Source organism: Setaria italica, chromosome VII (genome assembly GCF_000263155.2).
Source record: "Setaria italica strain Yugu1 chromosome VII, Setaria_italica_v2.0, whole genome shotgun sequence".
NCBI classification, from domain to species: domain Eukaryota; kingdom Viridiplantae; phylum Streptophyta; class Magnoliopsida; order Poales; family Poaceae; genus Setaria; species Setaria italica.
This window is the reverse complement of record NC_028456.1, coordinates 16101490-16118885: the sequence shown is the minus strand read 5'-3', so window position 1 is coordinate 16118885 and position 17396 is coordinate 16101490. Positions and strand designations below refer to the sequence as shown.

The following is a 17396-nucleotide window of genomic DNA, read 5'->3' as shown; positions in this document are numbered from 1 at the left end:
TCTGAAATCGATCATTATTTTGGGCAATCAGTTTTACTGTTATGCACTCGAAGTCTATCGTTTCGTTTTTGTTGCTATTCTTGTGGTTGGCTGTAGAACCACGTCATATGATGGAAAATTGACATCACTATCAGAGTTAAGTCGGACGGCACCGTAGATCAACAGGTAACGGTGTTTAATACTTTCCCGCTGTTTCAAATTATAGATCATTTAACTTTGTTCTAAATCAAAAATTTTCGCCTACGTAAAAGGTCCAACATCTGTGACGTTAAATTAATTTAATTGAATCCATCATGAAATATATTTTAATAGTTACATTTATTAGTATTATAGAAATTAATATATTTTTCTAAAAAGTTGGCCAAAGTTATAGAAGTTGATGTAACAAAAGCTAGAGTGAATAACGGATGAACGGACAAAGTATTCATGAGTAGAGATGATCCAGGTGCTTTAGCTAGGTTTCTATTTTCTACTATTGAGGTTTTGGCTCGTCAGGATTGTGTTCACTTTAAATCAATAGTGAATTTTATCTTAGCAACCAAGAACATACTACTGTTGTACTGCATTATTAAATGAATGATTTCATATTTTTTAACCAAGCAACCAAGCATCCGCAACAAAAAATGATTCATTGATATATCTTCAAGGTGACATTGCTAGAAAGCTCCAAGGCTCTGATTAAATTTCTCTATTTGAAGGTAGGGGACCAGGCGTGTATTGCTATATATACTAGTGTTTCGAAGGCGTTGCCTAGGCATCAGGGCGGACGTAGCTCACCTTGGGGAACCAGTCCACTTTGTTGCCTAGCCATGGCCTAGGTGACAAGGTGTGCACAGGTTTCCAAAGTCGCCTTGTTGCCTTTAAAACTCTAGATATATACTTTAAATATTTGTTAGCATTGGTCGTGCCATTAGAATCAACTATTAACAAATAGGTAAACATGCAATTTACGTCAAGTATAGACAAAGTCTGAATAATTTTGAATCTATTTTTTGGGTTCAATTTACCCTACAAATATATCAATTGGTCCAATTTACCTCATAATCATCACTTTTGTTCTCTCCATGCACAATTGGAGTCCTAAGTTAGGATTTAAAGGGTGACGGCTGACAAAAAAATATATTCAGATTTTTTTATCATTATTTTTTTATAATTTTATATTAATTTATTAATAGGTGTTCCAGCTTATCAAAATGATGATGAAAAATTCATAATGTATTTTTCTAAAATATTTTTTATAATTTCCACTTTCACCCTACAAAACTTCAACTTAAAACTCCATTAATGCATGGAGAAACAAAAAAGACAAATCTCATGAAAGGGTAAACTAGACCAATTAACATAGTTATGGGTTAAATTCAACCAACAAATAGTTTAGAGGTTTGACGATTCTAAGCAGTATAACTATGGATATAAACAGTATATACATCAAAATTTGACGATTCTATTGGAAAATTTGAGGATAAAAGGGTGAGGAAGGGTTTGAACGGGACACATGTACTTGATGGATGATGAGTAACGAGTGGTGGAGAGAAGCGTCCGCGTATGACGCAAGAGGTATGGGAACATCGTCGTTTTCATTGAAAACTTTTCCAAAAGTTACAGTAATGCTGGTCGTTTTTTTCTTCCACCGCTCTATTTCCAGTGCCGTGTCCGACATTTCGTGGAAGGTTATGTCCAGCATTTTGTCCTTCATGAAATACTTTCCAAAATCACTGTCATTTCCAGTGCTGTGTCCGACATTTCGTGGAAGGTTATGTCCAGCATTTTATCCTTCATGGAATACTTTCCAAAATCATTGTCATTTCCAGTGCTGTCATTTCCAGTGCTGTGTCCGACATTTCGTGGAAGGTTATGTCCAGCATTTTGTCCTTCATGGAATACTTTCCAAAGTCACCGTCATTGCAGGTTTCCATAGGCAGGCATCCACCTTCGACTCTAATAAAGCCTTGTTTAGTTCCCCCTAAATTCCCAACTTTGGCACTATGCAAAAAGAAGATTCCCCATCACATCAAACTTGCGGTACATGCATGGCGTACTAAATGTAGATGAAATTAAAAACTAATTGCACAGTTTTATTGTACTTTGCGAGACGAATCTTTTGAGCCTAATTAGTCAATGTTTGGACAATAATTCACAAATACAAACGAAATGCTACAGTTGCGCATTTATGGCAAAATGTAAACTTTGCCACTCCCAATTTGGGAACTAAACAGGCGCTAAGTGATGATATGATGTTTCTTCCCTGCCAAGCTGTGGCTGAATTGACACTTACGACCGGCTGGTTAGGCAACGCGTACACGGAAGAACAGTCTGTTTAGATTCTGCAGAAATTTCTCTGACGCTTACAATCTTAAATATTTGATAACCCTGCAGACTGTGACGCCTTAGCCATTGCTCTCACTTAACATGTTTATATATACACTTTGCTACGGATCTGTCCTTTGACTCGATCTATTTCCAAAGGCTAACTCTTATGATCATGAAGCGATCGCGTAGGGTTCATGAGAAAAAAGATGGGGAAGATGATGAAAACACAGTAGTATGCAACATCCTGCGCCTTCCGGAAGCATGCCTGGCTCATGCCATCTCCCTGACCACACCTGGGGATGCCTGCCGCTCCATAGCCGTGTCCAGCGCCTTCCAAGCAGCGGCGAGCTCCAACTCGGTGTGGGAACGCTTCCTACCACCAGGCTACGGCTCCATTCTTGCTCGCGCCGATCATCCTGTGGATCTAACGTCCACCATGAAGGAGCTCTTCTGCAGCCTCGCCCAGGACCACGTTCTCCTTGACCAAGGAACCAAGGTACGCATGGAGCTAGTAATGTTGTTACATATGCTGATTAGCTGACCAAGATATTTGACGTAGACATATTGTGCAAGGTTACTGTGGTCCATGTGTGAGGCCTTTTCTATGTACCTACACATGTAAACGTCCACAAACACTAAAATAAAATTTTATCTTCTTTAGTTTGATGAGTAACTCTACTCCCCAATGCATCTATATCATGATGTTGTATCTAAGGCAGTCCCAACCCAAAACACTAGTCATAGTTTCCATAAGCTCCACATCATCAGGAAATTAGTACTAGACACTACTCTTCCAATGCAAATACCATTATTCCATACTTGAATTTAATACTACTCATCTCTCATTATGTCTTGGATGGTGTGTAGGAACTAGGTCTCATACAAGACCTGGTTTCCTTCTCTTTCTTTATTTACTCCCTTGCCACATCATCTTTTATCCTAGGTGGCAGCTCATTTAATTCTATCATTCTATGGACATCATCCTAGTCATTGGGTTAGGACTGCCCTAATACATGACCATTTCATAGAAACGTCATTTAATTGACCTGTAGATATAGCACCTCATGTTGTTTCTAATGCATAGTATCGTCTTATTATTTCTTAGAAGCTCTCAAAAACATTAATTGATGTCGTGTTGTATGTCTATGAAAACTGGATCTAGGACATTAGATTTTGTGCCAACATCTCATGCTCAAGTTGTATTTCCTTCATCCCTAAATATAAGGATTTTTAAGAATTTAACAACAAACTAAACAGGGAGTGACAAGCCTTTTGTGACCCTCATTAAAGCAGCTTGACTAGTTGATGATTAGCCGGATCTTGATTTGATTTGTGCAATGACGGCCAGACCGGCCAGCTCCTGATTGGCCAACTCTTGATTGGATACCTAGAAATACTTTTATTTTTGGAATAAAATTTCAATGCCAAAAGTTCTTATATTTAGGCATAGAGGAGTAGCTTATGCATGATACAACTTATTTGTTTCTCTTATTTATATTTTGACATTAGAAAAATTCTATGTGGCACCAAAGTACTACATCCATTGGGGCCAGCGTCTAAGACTTGCATGAATTTATTAGTAGTCTTAATCACTTTGGTTTGGTGAACCAAATCTTGGTATATGTTTATCGAGGCATGACTATACATGAGTGCTTATTTAGGAAAAAGTCCAAATTACTCAGCTCAAGTACGAGAAGTCCGGATAATTCCTAAACTAATTTTTTGATTCAGTTACTCCATAACTATACCAATTGATCTAATTTACCCCTTAAACAAGGTTGATTTTATTGTTTTTCCATATACAAATGGAGTTTTAAATTAAAATTTTGTCAGGTGGTAGATGATATCATAACTTATGGTAAAATTAAATATATTATGAAGTTTCAAGATGACTTTCTATACAAAAAGACATCTCAAGGATTAATTTATTTTTTAGATGTTCTAGCCTGTCCAAATAGTGACCGAAAAAATCGTAACGTATTTTTCTAACATATGTTATGATGTATGCTATCATTTTGTAAAATTTCAATTAAAAATTCCATTGCGTGTTAATTAAAAAAGATAAATCTTATTAAGGTGTAGATCGGACTAACTGACATAGTTTTGTGATAGTAAATTAAACCAAAAATTATTTTAGGGAGCTATCCTGACTTTTTCCTAATATTTATAGACTTAGACTGGACAGGATGGGCGCTAATTTGTTCCTGTGGTTGTTATGTGGTAGTGTGTGCCAGATGCATCGTAATCAAAATTACTTTGGCTTTGGCTCTTTTTAAGCACTAGCATGAGTGAGATATCTTTAGTATCTTGATCAAAATTAATCAAGTTTTATATACGCAGAGCTTTTGGTTGGAACAAACAAGCGGCGCCAAGTGCTACATGCTTTCATCGAGCTCATTAGGAATTGCATGGAGAGAAAATCCACTTTACTGGAGACGTACTTATTTACCCGATTCGAGGTGTGCATTATATTCGTTAGTTCTTCCCAGTCATAACACTTCAAGCTATTCTCTTGCAAGCTAAGCTCAATTGGATATTTCTCCTTAATTCAGGTTTGAAGAAGTAACTGAGCTCCTGGCTGTCTGCTGGCTTGAAGTATCTGGAAAGATTGACAGCGGAGAGCTCTCACCCGACAAGAAATACTCAGCCTACCTCGTTTTTAGATTGCTCAATGAATCATGCGGTCTTGACTGCCCAACCCAACAGGGGTTCATCACCAGGGACGGTGAGATAGTATCAGCAAAGCGCATCATCTCTTTGCACCCACAGACGACGGCACAAGAGGCGGCGGCAGAAAGTGGAGATGAGCAAGGGCGGGGACGAGCAGATGAGGAGGTGAGCATCACTACTGTGAGTGTGAGCTACCCCAGAGAGAGGGATGATGGCTGGATGGAGGTAGAGCTGGGGGAGTTCTACAACCGCCAGGAGGACACAGGGATACTCGCCATCAGCCTGATAGAGCATGTACAGCTCCACTGGAAGAAAGGCCTCATCTGTGAGGGAATCGAAATAAGACCCAAAAAATAGACTTCTTTTGGAGCACGCACTGCCCTTGTATGATTCGTTATGATTCGGTGCATCTTGCATCTAATAGACAATATACGTGTATCATTCTTGGCACGGACAATGGCAAAAGGTACCTAGGCATGTTAAATATAATGTATAGTGATATTAGGTTATCGGTTAAAAATAGCAAACTGCATTACTGCGAGTTTAAAATAGTTGATACAAACATATTCTAGTATCGATTATTTGTGTGCTATAAATAATGTTAGACATGGCATGGCACCAGCAGCTACAGTCTCGTTGAGATATCATTCACGAATTCAGACCAATACAAAAACAAAGCTAGTCATATGACGATATTCATGAAGAACACAAGGAAAGCAGTCCTGCTACTCTCCTTAATTAGTCCTTGTATCCTCGGGCATTCCTGCATGCATATGTGGTAACAGATGAACACACTAGCTCTCTTTTCTGCAAAATAATCCATAAGTACGTTCCATTTTCTTATTATGTTGAAAGGTTCTATGTGTCTCTTTTGTTCTTTATTAGGTCAAAGCATAGACGACATCATCACGAGTAACCAGATGAATGGGGGAAAACAGCACAATCATCCCTCATGCCACTAATAATGGCCATTGTTTTCCATACTCATCCCGCCGGCAGGGAGCATTTTGTTGTGACAAGGATCGCATGTGCTGGCGACTCTGAATGACTGCGTGCCGAATTGCCCATGTTGCAAGAAGGACACGGAGGCTAAAAGTTATCCAATCCACGGTTGATCGGCCAGTGTGCTTACACGCAGATAATTCGTAGTAATAGCTTAACTGAAGACCAAAAACAAATAAATTATTTGTTGATGAATATGGGAGTGGACCACATTTAGATAAATTTTGCTGTGCATATATTCTAATTATTCGATAGGAATTGCTAAACTGTAATGTGCTTGATAGGAATAAAATAAAAGAATGGTCAAAACTATATCGAGCGTCCTATCCTGAACCATATCATTACTTTCTCCAGCAGCCCTCTAAGAAATGTTTCCCAATAATTAATTAATGAGATATCACAATATCACTGTCATTATTATTGTGAGGATTGCTTTTGCAACCTCCAAATAATCTCGTCCAAATCCAACTACCAAAAGAGTTACAACTTTTTTATTTGATGAGAGTTGGAGTGAATTACTAGTTTATCCCAATAATTATTACGAAAAGGAAAATGTAAAGGGAATATGTTGGAGTACAATTTTTTCACCAACTCTCCCAATATGGTAGTTGGATAGGAAAATGTGGATCCGCTCGAGATTCTTAATAGAGTATTTTGTTGAGATGATATAGGTTTCATGTTTGATAATTGCTAGAAATGAGATTTGTTTTTATATTTAGACCTAATTTCTGAAATTAGATCCCCACTAGTAGAGAAATGGGCTTTAGTACCGGTTGGAAATGCACAAAGAGCTCGAATTTCCAACCGGGACTAATAAATTGGGACTAAAGGTTTTATCTGGGACTAAAGACAGCCTTTAGTTCTGGTTGGTAATATCAACCGGGACTCAAGGGCTTGCGCCAAAAAAATATTAGGAATTTATGGGAAGCTCCCATACACGTCGCAAGGCACAAGTCACATGAATTTTCACACGAAATACGGCCGTGCGTGGTGCGTGGGATTTGAACCCACGACCTCAAACCTCACGCAATCCTTCCTTACCATCTCACCTGCATAGTACACGTGATAGAGTAAGATATGCTTTTTTTTAAGAACCGTGGAGACATCTTTAGTCCCGGTTTGTAGGACAAACTAGGACTAGGTGAGACTTTATTCCCGGTTTGTATTACAAACTTGGACTAAAAGGTTCTAACACAAACCGGGACTAAAGTCTCACCTTTAGTCTGGGTTTGTGTTACAAACCTGGATTAAAGGGGTCTCCACGGACTACAAAATTTAAACCTGGACTAGATTTTAATCCCAAGTCCAATTTGTTCCGAGATTTTTTAGAGGATCGAAGGTTGTTTCTCTACTAGTACCCGGTATCCCTTTACTTACATCTTTGGCAGGACTATACCAGTAAAATAAATACAAGAATGTATTGTAATATTTTGTATATAAAGTGACATTTATAAAAGTTCAGGCGTTATTAAAGTTAACTTAGAAGTTTTAATATCACATATGAAGCACTTGAATGTTACGACATTTAAAAAGGCAAATTCCTAATGTGCATCAACAACAAAAGCAAAAATATATTGGAACACAAAATTCACTTAGGACCTATTTGAATCCCATGAATTAGGACGCCATCACTGCAAATTTATTTCTATTTTGAATTGATGTAAATTGGCTAGAATCTTACTGAAATGAAATTTTCTTTTTTTACAACATAGAATCCATTCCGAGTAAAATATGATATATGGTCATAACCTACTTTAGTAGTGGTCCTACAAACTAAATAGTGGTTAAAAATAGATTATTGGTTAAAAATAGCAAACTGCCTTGCTGCGACCATAAATGATTGATACAAACATATTGTAGTATTAATTATTTGTGTGCTATAAATATATATTAGATATGGCATGGCACTAGCTACAGCTCGTCGAGTATCAATACAAAATTCAGACCAATACATAAACAAAACTAGTCATCTGGCGATATTCATGAAGGGCACAAGGAAAGCACTCCTGCTACTTTCCTTAGTCCTTGTATCTTCGGTCATTCCTGCATGCATATGTGGTAACAGATGAACAGTCTAGCTCTCTTTTCTTCAAGATCTATAAATATGTTGTTCCATTTTCTTTATTATGTTGAAAGGATCTATGTGTCTCTTTTGTTCTTTATTAGGTCGAAGCAAAGATGACATCAGGAGTAACCAGATGAATGGGGAAAACAGCGTAATCATCCGCCATGACACAAATACTGGTTGTTTTCTAGATTCATCCCGCCGCCAGGGAGCATTCTGTTGTGACAAGGATCGCATGTGCTGGCCGACTTTGAATGACTGCTTGTTGAATTGCAAAAAGGACACGGAGGCTAACACTAGTAGAGAAATGACTCTCCATCCACCCCCTTTTGTCCCGGTTTAAAGTTGGCCCGGGACAAAAGTCACACGGACTAAACTCGGTCACTGGTGGGGATCACCAACCGGGACCTTTTATCCCGGTTGCAAAGGCTAGTGGGAAAAAAAAGACTCTGAGAGGCATTTTATCCCGGTTTGAAACACCAACCGGGATAAAAGACCCCCCCTTTTATCCCGGTTGGTAACACCAACCGAGATAAAAGGGTCAAGAGCCTTTTATCCCGGTTGGGGGTCATTTATCCCGGTTGGTGTTTCAAACCGGGATAAAAGGGTCCCCCAACGAGGTCATTCGAAGGTGGCTGGAAGGGGATTAAATCCTCGAACCCTTTTATCCCGGTTGGAAATACCAACCGGGATAAAAGGGGGTCTTTTATCCCGGTTGGTGTTTCCAACCGGGATAAAAGGGTCCCCCACGAGTTAATACAAAAGGATAGTATCCCCTACATAGTCAGATGTGGTGTGTAGGTGGGATGGCAAGGAAGCTACGCGCGAGGCTGGAGGTTGTGGGTTCGAATCCCACGAACCGCGCACGCGCATATTTCGCGTGACTTGTGACTTGTGACTTGCGCGTGTGGGGGGGCCTCCTGGGAGCTCGGGATTTTTTTTTTGCAGCGCCGGCCGTGGGTGAACCCTTTTATCCCGGTTGGTAAGGGGGTCTTTTGTCCCGGTTGAGTGACCCGGGATAAAAGACCCCCCCTTTTGTCCCGGTTGGTTTATCCCGGATGCATTTTCGAGATCTTTGCACCCTACCAACCGGGATAATAGGTGAGTTCTCCACCAGTGTAAACGTTATCCAATCTACAATTGATCGACCAGTGCACTTACACACAGTGAGCAAAAAAGATAATTCATAGTAATAATGTAACTGCAAGACCCAAAAATAAATAACATATTTGTTCATGAAAATGGGATTCTAGTAGCTTGTTGGACCATGTTTAGATAAATTTTGTGGAGCATATATTCTAATTATTCGCTAGGAATTGCTAACCTGTAATGAGCTTACTAGGAATGAAATAATAGAAAGATCGAGACTATATAAAATTAAGCTCAACGTGACAAATATTTTATTTGACACAAACGTTAAAAATAAAATTGAAAGCTTGCTACACTACCACAATTTTTTTTATTTCATCTGCTTATTTCTTCTTCAATGGTCGTCTTGTTCTTTGTCTGGCTGTTGGTCATCCTTATCATGTCCTTGCGTCTACACGAAGAGTGGTTTCATGCTGATCCTCGGGCTCGGGATTTTCTTGACGTAGTATTGAATATGATCTTCCCTTTGTTCATCATCTTTTTCTCCAGTCCGTGCAGAGAGCACAAACATAGAGCATGCTGGGGTTTCTTGCTAACAAGAGGGAGCAAAGCAAAATGCAGAAGCCATGACTCAAAAATGATCGATACTTGGTCGTGGTTTGATTATTATTCTCAACATAAAAATTCAACTCTGATTTTTGAAAATTTAAATCATACTCGGTGCAGTCACCAAAGACCACTATTTCATTATGATATATCTATCCGGGGAAGCCTGATTTCAAAATGATATAAATTCTAACAGATTTGTTGTATCATCCGATCAGTAGTAATCTAAGAAGAGATTCAGATAAGACTATACCATGCATCCTTGATATAAATATCACATTAGCACTACCCAAAAAGCTTCTAACAAGTAATTGGGCTGGCTAGTTAGTAGTATAAGAAAGGAGTAAGGGTTATCTCATTCACATTAGTGGATAACTAGGCGTCTACTATTTGGAGCTATGCATTGGCCACACGCCAGCATACAAACATAACATTGATGACGGGGTAAAGGCGATATCGGCAATAACATATTACAACATCATTTTTGGGAACATTAAGTGGTTGGTTTGCGAAATTTAGTATTATTTGGTGATTTTTGGCAAGAGTGCATTGATTTATTGCTATGTTAGCTTGTAGTAGTTACTTTGAATTAGGAATTACAGTCACATAGTTACCCAAACATACCTGTGACTTACCCGAACATACCACCGACAATATTAAAAAATACTAATAAATAACAATTTTAAGATTTTATAACTTTTAAATTTCAAGTTTTCTTGTATGTTTGTGTGTTAGCAAGCATTTAATTGATTCGGTACTTTTATATTTCCTTGGAAGAACCATGTGCGTTGTGCATTGACCTGAGGCAAAGTTGGCTTGAAATAAAATGTGCACAGAACAGTACGTTGGCATGCACCTGCCATGCGACATATTGTTTCGGGTTATGATGGCACATTCTATCACTTTTAATAGCAACTAATCGCGGCCGTTTAATATAGTGTTATTGTTTCGAAAATAGTAAGAAAGATCTTAAATAACATTTTCTTAGTTCCAGATCCCGAATAACATAATAAAAAATATGAAAAAAAACTAGGTGTTTCGAAGATTTAAACCGTCTACAACTATAAGATTGTAGAAAAGAATATCTTCAGGGTTGTTTGAAACCCAAGTTCTTTCAAAACTAACTTTAGTTAAACCTGATTTGAGACTAACCTTCTAAAACCATGCTTGGCTAGATAGCATGAAACGGTGATAACTTAAATGTGCTTTTGTTAAAATCACTAATCACTGTTAAGGTTTGTGATGATCTCTCAGTCCCTGGTGCTATATAGACCCGCTTGCATCCCTATGAGAAAGAAATGGCTAATGGACCGGGGGTTGGGGGTATTGAATTTCAAATACTTTCGCTGCTGGGGCTAGGGTTTTACTTAGAAGCCAAAGCCATATTTCTCGGGCATATGTAGACATCAATCTTGGTACCTCTGTCATCTTCTATGGAAAATTGGGATATTTTTCTAAGCTTGGAGATTTTTTTCTTTTCCTCAATATTGGTACCTCTGAAACCACAGACAGATTTTTGGATGATTTTTGGCAAGATTGCACGACATATTTCATCTGAAACCACAGACAAAACAATTTTCTCGTAACCCAGTAAACAGTCTGATTTAAAAATACCCTATAAAACCATCCAAAAAGTCATCACATATTTTACTCATTTATCTAAAGCATTCGAATATTTTTAAAACAAAAATAGTGACAGCACCCCGTCCAGGCGTCCACTGGGCACGGGCCGCGCCGCGCCCACTCTGTCTCGCCTGCATAGGCTGCATGCTCCGCAGAGCCGTGCCGCCGTCGCTCGCCTCCTCGAGACGGCGGCCGTCAACCACCCAAGCGCGCGGGCTCCAGCCGTGGCCGCCTTCCCGCGCCACATCAGCCGCGACCGACCGAGGCGCCGACGCGCGTGCCACAGCGCTGAAGCGCGATACGCTGCTCTCCCACACCGCGGCCGCCGCCCGCAGGCTGTTCGACGGAACGCCCCGCCGGGCCGCTGTCTCATGGAACGCCGTTGTCGCCGGCCACGCCAGGCGCGGGAGCGTCCTCGACGCGCTGGACGCCGCCGCGCGGATGCACCGCGCCGGGTTGTCGCTCACGGAGGCCACGTTCGCGTCGGTGCTCGGCGCCTGCGCCCGCGGGCGGTGGTTCCGCGCGGGGGCGCAGGTTCACAGTCAGGTGATCAAGTCGGGGTGCGAGAATTTCCCCATCGTAGGAGCGTCCCTCCTTGATTTCTACTCCTCGTGCTTCGACCTGACCGCGACTCGCGCACTATTTGAGTCCCTGCATCAGAAGAACGAGCTGCTGTGGAGCCCGATGGTAGTTGCGCTCGTGAGATTTGGCCTGTTGGGAGATGCCCTGAACTTGCTGGAGCGTACGCCAGTGCCTCGTGATGTGTTCGCGTGGACTGCTGTCATATCAGGCTTCGCAAAGGGCTCAACCAAGTGCTGCGGCAAGGCACTGGAGCTGTTTGTGAGGTTTCTTGCTGATGGCTCTGTCATGCCTAATGAGTATACTTATGACAGTGTTATAAGGGCATGTGTGAGGCTGGGAACATTAGATTTTGGGCGATCAGTTCATGGATGTCTGATCCGAAGTGGGTTTCAGTCAGAGCAATTAATAACCAGTGCTCTTGTTGATCTTTACTGCAGTTCTGATGCTTTGGATGATGCATTGCTGGTTTACAATGACTTGGAAATTCCTTCCTTGATTACATCCAATACACTGATTGCAGGGCTTATAACGATGGGAAGGACAGAGGGTGCAAAGATGGTTTTCTCGCACATGCCAGAGCATGACTCAGGATCCTACAATCTGATGATTAAGGCATATGCAATGGATGGAAGGCTTGAAGATTGCAGGAGGTTGTTTGAGAAGATGCCTCGGAGAAACATGGTGTCCTTGAACTCCATGATGTCAGTGTTGCTCCAGAATGGAAGGCTGGAGGAGGGGTTGAAGCTATTTGAACAGATAAAGGATGAGAGAGACACGATAACATGGAATTCTATGATTTCAGGTTACATTCAGAATGATCAGCCTTCAGAAGCTTTGAAGCTATTTGTGGTCATGTGCCGGTTGTCTATTGGATGGAGCCCTTCTACATTCTCTGCTCTATTGCATGCCTGTGCAACTATTGGGACGCTTGAGCAAGGCAAAATGGTACATGGTCACCTCTGCAAGACTTCATTCGACTCCAACGGTCATGTTGGGACAGCTCTTGCTGATATGTACTTCAAATGTGGTTGTGTGAGTGATGCACAGTCTGCATTTGGTTACATCACATCACCTAATGTTGCATCATGGACATCTCTTATCAATGGTCTTGCACAAAATGGTCACTGGATGGAGGCTCTGATACAATTTGGGAGGATGCTGAGGCATCATGTCAATCCCAATGAAATCACTTTTCTTGGGCTCCTTATTGCTAGTGCCCGTGCTGGTTTGGTTAACAAAGGGATGAAAATCTTCCGCTCCATGGAAAACTATGGACTAGTTCCAACTGTGGAGCATTATACTTGTGCTGTCGATCTTCTTGGTCGGACTGGACGTACCAGAGAAGCTGAGAAGTTTATCTGTGAGATGCCTGTGCCAGCAGATGGTGTTGTCTGGGGAGCCCTACTTACTGCCTGCTGGTATTCGATGGATCTAGAGATGGGTGAGAAAGTTGCTCAGAGGTTGTTTTGCATGGGCACAAAACATAGGTCTGCTTATGTCGCGATGTCCAACATCTATGCTAAATTGGGGAAATGGGAAGATGTTGTGAAGGTAAGAACAAGATTGAGGAGTCTCAATGCAAAAAAGGAGCCTGGCTGCAGCTGGATTGAGATCAAGGATATAGTTCATGTATTTCTTGTGGATGACCAGAATCACCATGAAAGAGATAAAATCTGTTTAATGCTAGAAGAGTTAGTATCTCATATATCAATACATTCTGAACCTGATGATATGGTTATCCAAAACTTGAATTATTGATTTACTCATTGATTAAAAGAGAGGCTCAAAAATAGATTTTTCCTAAACATTGTTATTAGGCAATGTATAGCCATATATAGCTAATTTATAGCTTTCCATGTATACTGATTGTATTCCTCGTATACCAAGTCATATTGACTATATAATAGAGGTCCCCTCCCCTCATTGGGGTGTGTGTGGTGTTTTCCCCATAACCTATCTCTCTACATGGTATCACGAGACCGGGATCAATTTATCCTGGGACTTTCCTTCCGCTCCACCTCTTCCCAATGTGCCTAAACCCTAGGCGCTCCACCTCCTGTGCGGTGGCGCCTCCCCACCGCCCCTACGCCGGCGCTTCTCCCCACCTCCCCCTCCCATGGCCAATGACTCCTGTCCGGCGGCGGCCTCCTGCCCACTGGCAGCCCCACCGGTGACGCCACCACCCCAGCGGGCAGCTCTGGCGCCCCTCCTGGCACCGGCAATGGCCCTGTGCTGCCTTTTGGCGGCGGCCTGCTCCTCCACCAGGCGCCGCCAGCCATCATCCATAGGGATGACAGCGGGAATGGGAAATTCATGTACCGACCGACACCGAATACCAGAATTCCCGATCAAATATCAATTTATCGGGAAAAAACGGATTCAGGAAGAAATCTAGGAAAATACGGCGAATCCGAGATCGAAATCGGTTAGGGTGTTTTCCCGACCGAATTAGCAGATCCCGTATTTGTTCGACAAAATTCCCGCGGGAAATTCCCATTTTTAAGGCCTCCCAAGTCTGCCCACACCAACCATACACACGGCCCAGCCCAGCCCAGCCCACCCAAACCCCACGCCACGCGGCCCACTCATCCAGGCAAACCCTAACGGCCTCGACGCCCTTCCCGCCTTCCAACCTGAATCAGCATGCCGCCGCCCGCTGCAATCCCGCATGGCCGCATTCCCTCTCAGTCTCTCTCAAGTGCTCACTCTCCTGGCCTCCTGGTGGCTGGTGCCTTGCCTTGCCGGCGGCCGCCACCGCCTACCACCAGGCCACCCTACTCCGAGTCTCCACCGCCGGCCACCCTACACCGAGTCTCCGACGAGGCGACGGCATCTCCTCTCCACTCACCATCACATCATTGACCAGTCGTTGCCCTACTCCCTCTCGGATCTTCGACGTAGTGCCGCCACGCCGCCACCAAGCTTGAAGCTTTCAACAGATCCACGACTTGGGGGGCTAGGGAGGCAGGCCGGACACTAACATGAAGCCACAGCCACCAACTGGGCAAGCTTTTGGTTTTGCATCTGCCTCATCCGCCTCCAAGCGCCACCTCTTCCTGGACCCACCCCTGTCGGTGAACAGCAGCACCCTCGTGCCTTTTCCAACACCAGGTACATGCATACATGTAGGTCAATAGAATAGTGATTAGTGGCAGTGATGTGTGAATCAGTGTATGTTTGATTTATTGGCAAAAATGTGTGAATCACTACATGAGGATTGCTTGTTGTAGATGAAACTAACAGATGAATATTGTCCCCTTGTGTTTTATTGCTTGTGTGTTAGATGAAACTAACAGATGCATGAGTAAAAGTAATTGAGTAAGGTCCAGTTGCTACTGTCATTTTGATTCCCAAAGTGAATGTTTTTGTTTGAATGCAGTATGCTATTGCTTAGTTTGGCCATGTTAATATAAATGTATAGCCATGTAAAAAAAATTAGATATTATCTTATTGGTGTCTTTGATTCATAATGGTGTCTTAGATTCATATTGATGTCTTCTATTCTTGTCTTGGTAGGATCTAAGAGGTCAAGTGAAAGCCCTGGTAAAGATCTTGGTATATGTCTATCTGTATCATCTGCAAGTGCAACTCTTGCATCTAGTCCAGGAACTGCAATTGGTGTAGGGTCTTTGCCAAGTCAAGGTGGCAGTGCTGCTGGTGGTGGTAGTGGTTCAGGTGGTAGCGGTGGCAGTGGTGCTGCCGTTGCAAGTGACATAGGTGCTGCCGGTGCAAGTGATACAGGTGCTGTTGTTGCAAGTGACATAGGTGCTACTGGTGCAAGTGATAGAGGTCTTGTTGCTACTGGAACAAGTACTGCAAATGCAGTCATCGTTGAGGGTGATGAGCCTGTGCATGTGCAAGAGGGAGATGAACCTTATGGAAAGATGCACAAGAGGTGCACATCTAATGTATGGCAGCACTTTACCAAGAAGAGGCTGGTCATTGAGGATAATGGCAAGACATATATTCAGTTGTGGGCTCATTGCAATTGGCCCAAATGCAAGCACAAGGGCAGATGTGAGAGCAACTACGAAACAACTAGATTTTGGATCCGTCTGAGGGTGGCACATAGTGTAGTGAAGGGCTAGTAGCAGCTCAAAGTGGAAAAAGATGGGGGGAAGACATGACTGTTGTGGTACCATACAGGTATGATGAAGAGGCTAGCTTGAGAAAGTTTTACTTGGCAATAGTCATGCATGAGTACCCATTTAAAATATCTGAGCATGAGTATTTTGTTGATTTCATCAAATCCCTGCATCCTACCTTTCCAATCAGATCTCGGGTTACCATTAGGAAGGAAATTATGAACATGTTCTTAGCTGAAAAGGAGAGGTTGTATAACATGTTCAAAACTGTCTCTTGTTGGTTTAGTGCCACCATGGACATGTGGACTTCAAATCAGAACAAGTCATACATGTGTGTTACTGTACATTGGATAGATGACAATTGGTCTATCCAAAAAAGGATTATGAACTTTGTGCATGTATAGGGCCGTCATACTAGTACAAAGCTCTCTGAGACATTTACTGAACTTATGGTTAAGTGGTATATTGACAAGAGAATGTTTGCTCTGACCTTGGATAATACATCATCAAATGAAGTAGCAGTCAAAGACATCATCTCTGATCTAAGGGCCAATGCTATGCAGCGTCTTTGATATGTGATGGACTATTCTTCCATGTGAGGTGTGCTTGTCACATACTGAACCTTGTTGCTAGGGATAGTTTGAGTGTAATCACACCCACAATTGAGAATATTAGACAACTAGTTCTTGCTGTCAAGGGATCTCCATTGCAATGGAGGAGCTCATGAAGTGTGCAACTGAGTGTGGACTGGATACAAACAAGGGTCTTTCACTTGATGTGTCAACTAGATGGAATTCCACATATTTGATGCTTCTACTTTGTACTACACGAATGCATTCATGAGGCTGAAATCATCAGATCGTCGTAGGTATGAAAAAATCACTCCTTGTCCTAGTGAATGGGTCATGGCATTTAAATTGTTCCAATGCTTGAAGAAATTCTTTGATCTCACTGAACTGTTGTCTGGTACTTTATATCCAACTACAAATATGTTCTATATAGGGTTTTGTGAGATAAATATTTTACTAGATGAATGGTCTATTTGTCAAGATACCACTATTAGTGCAATGGCTAGTTCTATGAGTAGGAAGTTTGAAAAATATTGGAAGAAATCATCCACTACACTTGCTGTTTCCTGCTTTCTAGATCCTAGATATAAGAAAAGGCTTATAGAGTTCTACATGAGAAAATTCCATGACATCTCATCTCAAGTTCTTGTTGATGAACTTGTTGATGTCATGAAGAAATTGTACCACTTCTGCTGCTCTTTCATCTTCAAGGCCTAAAAGTGGGTCAAATGATGCTAAGGATATAGATACAACTGACATGTTAGTGGACAATGGAGATGATGAGCTAGAGAACTT

At 41.8% G+C, this 17396-nt stretch overlaps 2 protein-coding genes across 2 annotated transcripts; both read left to right on the top strand.

Moving 5' to 3' along the window:
* The first annotated feature begins 2457 nt into the window (after window positions 1-2457).
* On the top strand, window positions 2458-5652 carry LOC101769542 (F-box protein At2g02240). Its single transcript, XM_004975265.3, has 3 exons — window positions 2458-2806; window positions 4651-4769; window positions 4863-5652. Exons 1-3 carry the CDS (start codon window positions 2477-2479, stop codon window positions 5335-5337), a joined length of 924 nt encoding a protein of 307 aa, XP_004975322.2. The 5' UTR covers window positions 2458-2476; the 3' UTR covers window positions 5338-5652.
* Window positions 5653-11509: 5857 nt separating this feature from the next.
* LOC101782493 (pentatricopeptide repeat-containing protein At2g13600) lies at window positions 11510-13705 on the top strand. The gene has a single exon (XM_004977854.2). The coding sequence runs from the start codon at window positions 11510-11512 to the stop codon at window positions 13703-13705; it is 2196 nt and encodes a 731-aa protein (XP_004977911.1).
* The last annotated feature ends 3691 nt before the right edge of the window (window positions 13706-17396 follow it).

Excerpts from the sequence above, each read along its gene's own strand:
- LOC101769542 (XM_004975265.3), top strand. The coding sequence starts at position 2,477 with ATGATCATGAAGCGATCGCGTAGGGTTCATGAGAAAAAAGATGGGGAA. Across the intron at positions 2,807-4,650 it reads TCCTTGACCAAGGAACCAAG|AGCTTTTGGTTGGAACAAAC; the intron begins GTACGCATGGAG and ends TTATATACGCAG. Across the intron at positions 4,770-4,862 it reads ACTTATTTACCCGATTCGAG|GTTTGAAGAAGTAACTGAGC; the intron begins GTGTGCATTATA and ends TCCTTAATTCAG.
- LOC101782493 (XM_004977854.2), top strand. The coding sequence starts at position 11,510 with ATGCTCCGCAGAGCCGTGCCGCCGTCGCTCGCCTCCTCGAGACGGCGG.